Source organism: Vombatus ursinus, unplaced genomic scaffold, assembly GCF_900497805.2.
Source record: "Vombatus ursinus unplaced genomic scaffold, bare-nosed wombat genome assembly UNPS02014810.1, whole genome shotgun sequence".
Lineage (NCBI taxonomy): Eukaryota > Metazoa > Chordata > Mammalia > Diprotodontia > Vombatidae > Vombatus > Vombatus ursinus.
In genome coordinates, this window is record NW_020954588.1 from 11,576,584 (window position 1) to 11,586,559 (window position 9,976).

The 9,976-nt window shown below is 37.0% G+C and overlaps 1 protein-coding gene across 4 annotated transcripts in view; it reads right to left on the reverse strand.

The window, feature by feature from the left end:
• The window catches only part of PLSCR1 (phospholipid scramblase 1), a 65,233-nt gene that overhangs the window by 39,036 nt on the left and 16,221 nt on the right, over positions 1-9,976 (reverse strand). For 2 of the 4 annotated variants that reach the window (XM_027875687.1, XM_027875688.1), the window contains exon 2: positions 7,174-7,201. The exons of the other annotated variants lie outside the window; for them this stretch is intronic. In XM_027875687.1, the coding sequence (XP_027731488.1) occupies positions 7,174-7,186 (13 nt within the window). In that variant the 5' untranslated portion in view covers positions 7,187-7,201. The remainder of the gene's footprint in view (positions 1-7,173; positions 7,202-9,976) is intronic. 4 annotated transcript variants of the gene reach the window in all.

Consider the following 9,976-nt stretch of genomic DNA (forward strand, 5'->3'; position numbering starts at 1 on the left):
CTGTCACCCCAAACTACTTGGCCACTCCTAGATCCCTCCCACAGTCTTTCTGTATATTAGGCCCATCTTGTCTCCATTAAGATACTCTGATTCTTAGGATCTAGCCAATAGCCCATAGATGCTCAGATTCCTTAAGAGTCTAGCTAATATGGTGAAACTTCAATAAACGTTGTTTTTGGCTGCAAGAAGGCTTGGGTCGAATTCTTTCGGGCAGGACCCAGGTGTCGTGATTTTGGGATTCCAGGATCCCTAAACCCTAGACAGCATCACCTGTATTTTGAAGTTCCCAGAACCCCTAAACTGCAACAGATTTACTGATATAGGAAAGAAAAGTGGAAGGATGGATTCAAAAGAAGAATTCAATATTTTGTTTAGAAAAAAATCACACCTGAAACCAAGATTTATGTAGAGTTATGATTAAGGAGGAGCGGAGTAGAATTTATTATTCCTCAGGTGAATTAAAAAAAAAAGAAGTGGCAGTCATGATCTTAGTTAAAGCAACAATAAAATCAAACATGGTAAAAAGAAATAAGCGGGGAATCTATACCTCATGCTTAAATGAACTTTAGATAATTGTGAGAAAGGATTAGAAGTTAGGCTTCCACAACAGAACAAGGGGATTCTGATGACTTCCAAGATCTTGTGGATAGTCCCTCAACCAATCAGAAAGTGCCCCAAACATTCTGCAAACAACTAGTTCCTTAAGAAAGAGCCCTGGTGGCTAAACCAGTTGCAACTCGTGGGGGGTCGAGGATGGGGCCTTGACAGGACAAAGACTTTTCTCCCCTGTGCTTGCTTAATAAGCTTATTAAATATTAACTGACACACCCTGAGGTGGGCTATTGTGGTGGAGATAGCCACCATTTTTGAACATGGGACTCATGAAGTGGGAGGAGTTAACAGAACACAGAGGAACATGGGATGGGCTGTAGAGGAAGAGTGTAACTCAGATGAACTAGATCAATCCTAGCCCTGGTGAGTGGAATATGGATCTTAATAACTATTTTGAAGTTGATTCTACCATTGAACCAGCGTCCACATGCTACTAGAGTGTGATATGCCTGCTTCTCTTGTGAGAAGCATAATAAAGGCTTTCCTTGGGGCAGCTAGGTGGCGCAGCGGATAGAGCACTGGCCCTGGAGTCAGGAGGACCTGAGTTCAAATCCATCCTCAGACACATAACCCTTACTAGCTGTGTGACCCTGGGCAAGTTACTTAACCCCATTGCCTAGCAAAATTTAAAAAAAAAAAAAGAGGCTTTCCTTCACTCACTCGTGTATTAGATTTTTGTTTCAGATTTTTCTAACAATGGAATAACCTCACATAAAAACAATTTGTTTTTATCGAAGAATATAATAATGAGATAACATATCAAATCTTGTGAGATTTCAGCCCAAGTAGTCCTTAGACGAAAATTTATAGCAATATACACATTCAACAACAAAAGAAAGAAGCAAAAGATCAAAGAACTGGGCATAGAACTAAAACAAACAAACAAAAAAACAACTAGAAAAGCAACAAATTTAGAAGTCCCAGATAAATACAAAATAAAAATTCTAAAATTAAAAGTTAAAGTTGAAAACAAAGAAAAAAAAGAACACCAGTCTTTGAAAAGACAAATAGTGTAAATTGATTAAATATACGAGAAAGAACAAATTACCAATATAAAAATTTAGCTAGGTGGCATAGTGGATAGAGCACTGGCCCTGGAGTCAGGAGGACCTGAGCTCAAATCTGGCCTCAGACACATAGTACTTCCTAGCTGTGTGACTCTGGGCAAGTCACTTAATCCCAATTACTTCACTAAAAAAAAAAAAAAGAGAGAGAGAGAGAAAACCCATAATTTAAAAGAAACATATGAATTACTAACAAAATATAAAAACATCTAGATTAGCAAACATGAAATAAAGAATTCAATAGCTCAATTTCAGAATAAGAATTTCAACAAATCATAAATGAATTCCCACTCCAATACAAACCTTATTTTCAAATGTATTTATAAGTGAATTCTATTACATTTATACCTTACTTGGAAAATAGGGAAAGTATCCAACTTTTTTTTTTTTTAATAAAACCAATATTTTGTTGATACCTAAACTGGGGAGAGATAATCAGAGAAAGGAAACTACAAACCAATAGCCTTAATGAATACTGATTTAACATTTTTGAATAATACACTAGCAAAGAGATTTCTGAAACCGATATGTTCAAAAGATTTATCAACAACATACCCAACTGCATGTACCTTTTGACCTAGCAATACTATCCTATTTAGGCATGTTCCCTAGTAGGACACAGTAGAACATTTAAAGCAATACTCTGTACGGTAGCAAAGAATTATAACCTAAGAGAGAGCCAACCAATTGAAAGATGGCTAAATAAATTGTAGTCTAGAAATAAAATGAAATTTTATTGTCCCACAATAGGGAATATGACAGATTCTGAGAAATATAAAAAAGGCTTGTATGAGCTGATCACAACAATCACAAAAATAATGTGAGCACAAACAACTCTGAAAAACTTCACAACTCTGACCAAATTAGTGACAAAGTATGACTTCAAAAGACTGAAAATGAAATATGCATTCCAGCCCTGGCAGAGAGATAATGGACTTGAGGGACAGAACAAGACCTGCATTTGCAATAGTAGCCAATTGTTGATTCCATAAGATTGTAAACTCCTTCAGGGCAGGGATTGTCTTTTGACTCCTTTCTTATGCTCAGCACTTAGCCCAGGGCCTGGCAAGTAGTAGACACCTTGTAAATGTTTAAGGAATGATTGACTTGATATGATTACATATTTGTTATAAAAGTGTTTCTACTGGATAAGGTGGGGAGAGTGGATAGTAAGAGATGTAAAAATGTTATTTTATTCATTAAAGTTAATTAATTTGATATGGTCACTAAGTCCTGGTGGTTGTATTGATGCTCAATATTATATTTTCAACAAGACCCTGTTAAAAAAAAATGACTGTTAGATCTACTTTTATTCTTCTTTTCTCTAGGTTAAATATCATTACTTCCTTCAGCCCTTCACTATTCTGTTTGCCCTCTTCTGAATGGCCTCCAGTTTCCCAATATCCTTCCTAAAATGTAATACCTGAACAGAACACAATACTTCCGTTATGATCTTATGTGAGCAGGAAATGGAGAGCACAATTTCCTCACTTTTTGTTCTACTAAATTATTCTAAAATCATATTTTTCTGTCAACATACTGATGACAAGTTTGACCTTGTAATCCACCTATGTATCCCCACCTCTTTTTTCTTCCAGACAAATTGCTGTCTAACCATGATGCCCCCATCATGTAGATCTGAAGTTAATTTTCTGAACCTAAGTATAAGAGTTTCAATTTCATTGTTTTAGATTCACCCTACTGTTCCTCTCTTTTTTGGATCCTCAACTCAGTTATGGAGTATATCAGCTCCCTCTCCCAGCTCTGCATCATTTGCTAATTTGATAAGTTAAGAAGTCAGAGACCAAACCATATCTAAATAGGAATCTCCTCACCATACTCATCTATCATCTCCCTCCCAAGGGAGTCCATTCTACTTTCAGACACACTAGGCACTTGTAAGTTTTACTAAAGTTTTGCTAAATTCAAATCTTCTCTAATTTCTACCCATTGTTTCTAGTTCTGCCCAGAACTAGTTTAATCCTTCCTCTATGTGACAGCCTTACAAAATCTTGAAGAATGTTATCATGCTCCTTCTACTCCCAAGGCTTCAATTCAACAAAGATTTATTTAGTACTTATTACATGCAAGGCACTAGGGATAGAAATGGGAAAAGGAAAAAAAAAAGGAATCTCTGCCTTTAAAGAACTTATGTTGTAACAATTCTTTTTCTTTTTTTTTTTTTTGCTAGGCAATGGGGTTAAGTGACTTGCCCAGAGTCACACAACTAGTAAGTGTTATGTGTCTGAGGCCAGATTTGAACTCAGGTCCTCCTGAATCCAGGGCCAGTCCTCTATCCACTGTGCCACCTGGTTGCCCCTGTTCTAACAATTCTAATCCAACCTTCTTTTTGGATTCCATAATTATAGATAATGAAAGCCCAATGACTTTTGACAAAGACACGTGTGAGATTGTTAACCTTGAAATGTTTCTGTTATGTACTGAGAGTTATTTTGTCCATCTATAAGACACCAAGACGTTGATTTGTTATTTGATTTGATGACAAATATCTGGGAAAATAAATATGCAACATATAACATTTAACACTGTTACTTTAAAAATTTAGCTCAATCAGATTCAAAGATGCTTCCTTATAGGTCTCTCCTATATAAACCATTTGAGGTTCATAATTTTCTGATGGTACATACTTAATTCTTGACTCAGTAAGCTCTCAAGAGGTAAAAATCAACATATGCTGGAAATGGTGGACTGTAATCTGTAACATCTATAACCTCATTTTACAAAGGTGCCTGAGGTTCAGAGATGCCAAATGACTTGTCTAATATCACACTGCCAAGAAATGTCAGAAGTGAGATTTGACCACTTGCTTTCCCTACTTCAAGTGTAACACTCTATCCATTTTGACACGTCGCCTTTCTAGAAAAGTGAATTCTTCACTTAAAAAAAAAATAGTTCTTTGGATAATTTGTGCTTATGACAAATTGCTCACACAGACACACACACGCACACCATTCCTTTAGCAGGCAAGGAGGGCCTGTATCATTAAAAATAGTTGTACAGAGCATTATCTAATCTTACATTTCATTTTGTTTATGTTAACATAATATTACTTATAAAACATAAATAAATACTGAAATTCACCATTAAAAAGAGGTGGGGGGGCAGCTAGGTGGCACAGTGGATAGAGCACCAGCCCTGGAGTCAGGAGGACCTGAGTTCAAATTCGGCCTCAGACACATGATACTCACTAGCTGTGTGACCCTGGGCAAGTCACTTAACCCTGATTACCTCACCAAAAAAAAAAAAATACAGTGCCTTTCTATCAAGATACTTGTTTTTCATTTCAAATCATTAACATTGGTCACCCTCTCTCCTATTCATTTCTTCAAGGGCTACTTATGACTAGGATATAAACATCTATAGACAAATTTACATTTTTTTTTTTAAATTAGAAGATCACAGAAACTGAGCACAATTTGAGACAGTCATGCCCAGTCTTCCTAAATTTCCAATGTTGGTCTTCATCACTATAACTTTGCCAAGAATATGGAGCTCTAAAGAATTTAGCCATTTGTGTTTTCAGTTAGAAGAACAAAGGCAGAGGAAAACTGCATAGCAGCCCAGAAGTGTTATTCACTGTGATACTAGCTGCTCTGTTTCCAGAACAATGTCTGCTGGCTAGAGGCAACTACTTAGAAACTCTAGGCCAGGGTTGGGAAACCTGTGGCCTAGAGGCCACATGTGGCCTTCGAGGTCCTCAAGTGAGGCCCTTTGACTGAATCCAAACTTCACAAAGAAAAAATCCCGTTAATGAGAAGATTTGTTCTATAAAACTTGAGGCTGCAGGTTTTCCACCCCTGCCCTAGGCCGTTCTCCTCCAGATTCCCATCCCTGTATCTTTTTAGCCTGAGGGTCCTCTGTAACACCAGTCTTTCATATTTCACACTCTTACAAACACTTTTTTCTTTTCTTTTCTGGCTTAGAAGGATTGGTCTCGTAATAGCAGCTTAGAATTGCTGCTTATTTACTATAAGTAACACTGCTGAAATTCACTTAAAAGGAGACAATGAAATTCCAGACCTATGCTTAAATTCCAGGCCTATTCCTTTCCCGATAAGAGACAGGAAAAACAACAATAAAAAGGGCAACAACAAAGAATACAGTACATCCTTTCAAATAATAGGGACAACTCATTAAAAATTCTGCAATTTATCTGAATCATGAAGTTAAATAGTGTAAAAGATGGTTTTGGCTGAATTAATAAACCTTTTAAAATTTAATTAGGAATTATTTTTTAAAGGAACATAGCTTGCTAATGAAACAACATAATCCTATGTAAACAACCTTAAAAACTCATTCATTCCATTCAGGAAATTAAATTAAAGTGATAAAACAAATGAGTAACCACGTAACTTTCTAGTGGGGCTGAAAGGCTTGAAAGGAGGCTGAGATTCCATTCATAGGTGTAAAGGTAGTGTATCTAGTAAGGCTAGAATTGTATTGAAGGATATACCTCATCTTTGGTTCTGTCTACTGTATAAAGTAGAAAAAAAATTGAGATGGAGTAAAAATATGTTAGTCAAAATGAACCAAAAAGACACACCCTTTGAGGGAAGAAAAGTGATGTTTGGGGGTCTGGAGTAGGGAGAGCAGGGCCATATTGAATTTAAATATATACTTATATTAATCAAATTCACCAGTTAGTTATTGAAGAATTCATAACAACTAGATTCTTTCAACAAGAGCTAAAAGAAAGCTGAATGTAAACTTGAGGAAAACCTACAGGACCAAAATTGGGCATATTCTTTCCATAACTGAAAAGTCTGTTTCCACTAATGTGAGCTGATCCCCCTCTATCATGACAACAAAAAGATGTTCATACTAAACAAATAACCACAGCAGAGGGGAACCAGAAGGAGCCTCAAAGGTCCCCCAGTTCAATCATTAACCTTGATAGCTCTGGGGTTCAAAGAGGGGAAGGGCCTTGGCCAAGTTTACACTTTTTAGAAGACCCAAGACTGATCGGGTCTCAAATTGGACGGGTATTAGCTATATTTCATCTCCGTCTACCAAGAGAGAATCTGGGCAAGTCACAGTCTCAATAGCAATGAGGTAGTGCAGTACACAGAGCGCTGGGCCTGAAGTCAAGAAGACCTGAGTTCAAATCAGGTCTCAGATGCTCACTAACTGTATGAACCTGGGGAAGTCACTTAACCTATGTGCCTCAGTTTCCTCAACTATATGATGAGCATTAATGGCACCTACCTTGCAGTATTGTTGTAAGGATCAAATGAGTTAATATTTATTTGTAAAGCACTTAGCACTGTGCCTGACACTAGGTAGACACTACCTAAGTGCTTATTCTCTTTCCCCTCTGTGGACTTCATTGAACTTGGGGGTTCTCAGGTGCGATACAAAATTTAATTTCTTAAAAATAAGTAGGAATTTATCACTATTATTCTTAGAAATCAAGCAAGCAGATGACATATTCATTAAAAACAACTTATAAATAGTTTCATGATAAATAAGTACTTACCTTGCATGTCCATGTCTGTTAACTGGTTCTAAAAGATAAAATATTGCCATGTAAGTCTTTAAAGTCCAAAAATTATTTGCTTTATAACTACACAAGTCAAACATATCTCTTGGAGCACAGGTTGTCATAAAAAGTTGACAAATAAAAATCAATTGTGTAAAGAGAGTGTTTCTTTATTAATCTGCAATACAGATGTCCACTCAAATTTGATTCTGGAGTCATACTGTGATACGGAAATGACTCTGGAATCTCAAAGTCTGTACAAGCAAGTTCTGACAAGTCATACTGAGTTGGAAGGGCTTCAAGCATGGTCAATGAGCCCTGAGTCTGATGCTTTAGAACTAGCATGGCTAAATTTAGAGAGGCTCATCCTCAGGTTGGCTTCAGGTTTGTGAATATTTTGGCCATAGTCCCTCCTAAACACAATCTAAGATTGTAGGTTGTAGACTGAGGTATCTCAGAGTTAGCTGCAGGAATGCCCACACAGATGAAATTACAGATGTTAGAAGTGCTAAAAAAGTACCATTCACCTTATATAAGGCATTGAAAATTACCAGGGTTAAAAAGTTTGGGAGCAAGTAGAAGTCATGACTACAGGATTAGCATCAAAAATTTTGAGCTGGAAGGCACCTCCAAGGTCATCTGGTCCAACCCCTTCATTCTGTATATACAGAACTTGAAGCCCACGGAGCATAGATGACTTGCCCAAAGTCTTACCACTTCACACTTAGCAGATTGGCTAATATGACAGAAAAAGGAAAATGAAATGTTGGAGGGGATATGAAAAATTGGGACACTAATGCACTCTGTTGGTGGTGTTGGGGACTGGCCCACCCATTCTGGAGAACAATTTGGAACTATGCCCGAAGGTCTATAGAACTCTTCATGCCCCTTGAACCAGAAATACCATTGCTAGGTCTGTATCCTAAAGAGATCAAAGAAAAGAGAAAAAAGACATATGTACAAAAATATTTATATTTTTTATGCTATTTTTGTGGTGGCAAAGACATCAATTGGGGAATGTCTGAACAAGTTGTGGTGTATGATTATGATAGAATATTATTGTCCTATAAGAAATGACAAACAGGTTTCAGAAAAACCTGGGAAGACTAATATCAATTGAAGCAAAGTCAATTGAACAGAACCAGAAGAACATTGTACACAGTAATAGCAATATTGTACAGCGATCAACTGTGAATGACTTAGCTATTCTGAGCAATATAATGATACAAGACAATTCTGAAGGACTTATGATGAAAAATGTTATCTACCTCCAAAAAAAGAACTGATGGAATCTGAGGGCAGATAAAATCATACTTTTTAAACTTTTTTTTTTTTTGGTGTTTTTGTTTTGTTTTGTCTGTTTTCTTTTGCAACGTGGCTAATATGTTTTGTATGACTTCACATGTAGGATCTATAACAAACTGCTTCCTTTCACAAGAAAGGAAGAACGGAGAGATGGAGGAAGATAATTTGGAATTCAAAATTTAAGGCAAATTAATGCTTAAAATGTTTTTATGTGTAATTGAAAAAGTATTTAATGAAATAAATAAAAAATGTATTGGGAAAAAAAAGAAGAAAAGGCCTTTGAATACAGGACTTCCAATAAGCCTAGCGGCAACTACTGTTGGACATCTCACTGACTATCATTACAGGAAAGTGAAAGAAAGGCCTTTTCTTAAGTCTAATTCTTTGAATGTTCATTGTAGAACACCATAGAGAGAGATCAGTCATACAAGAATCAAGACCGAAAAGGATAAACAACAACAACAAAAAACAAACAAACAAACAAAAAAAACATTTGCTTCATCTCTGGTCTACATCATATGAGGAGGTACATTCTTCTCACCATCTGCTGCTAGCCTACCTACTGATATTGTTTGCTTTGAGGAATTCTTGTGTACTATCTGGACCTCCACTGCACTGGGTTTAGCTACATCTCCTTGAATTAAATTGGATCTGTAAATCTTACATGAGGTGATTTCTAAGTTAAGAGGAATACCAACATGATTTGTTTGAAGCCTATTCCTCAGCTCTGGCATTTTTTTTTTATATGATGGATTTCAGAGGCTGCCCCTGAGCCTAAAGACTGTGGATATTTTATCCAGTGATATAAAGAGGAGTCCATTCAGCAACAGCAGATGCAGTAGTAAGAGGATGGCGAAGTTGCGGCAGCAGAAGTAAAACTGTGAGACTTAGCTACTCAAATTGTTCACCCGCCACAACAGCAGCGAGCTGGGATGCATTTATCACAGGGAACTGGGTGGGCCAGTACCCAAAGCAATATTCTCCTACCTCCCTGGTAGGCACAGAAGAGGAGAAAAAAATTGTGTGGCTAGGACTCAAATTCATTCACCTTTGCTCTGATGTTGTCTCACCCCCTTTCTATCTCAACAGCACAATCAGTTCTGCAGATACAGTATAAGAACTAGCTTAGGAATGCTAGTCTAAAGGACTGGGCTCATCCTGCTTTCATCTGTTGCCTTCAGGCATCCTCAGGGTAAGAAAGAGGTTATTGCCCTCATCCAAGCTAAAGGCAGCAGCCAGAGTAAAACTGCTCTTCTCCCAAGTGATGGGAAGCAAGCACAAAGGTGACAGTGGAATCACAGAAGTAGATAAGATTGATGCCCTACAGGAGAGAAGTGAGTAATGAAAAGAATCTTCTGGGATGCCTGCTTTTAATGGGTTGGAGGATATTGGGAAGATAAAAGGAGGGGTCAAAGAGATAAAAAGTGAATTAGGATGAAAAGGAATAGTAAGAAGTAAGATGTGATCAAATGTTTCAAATGCTATAAAAATCCAT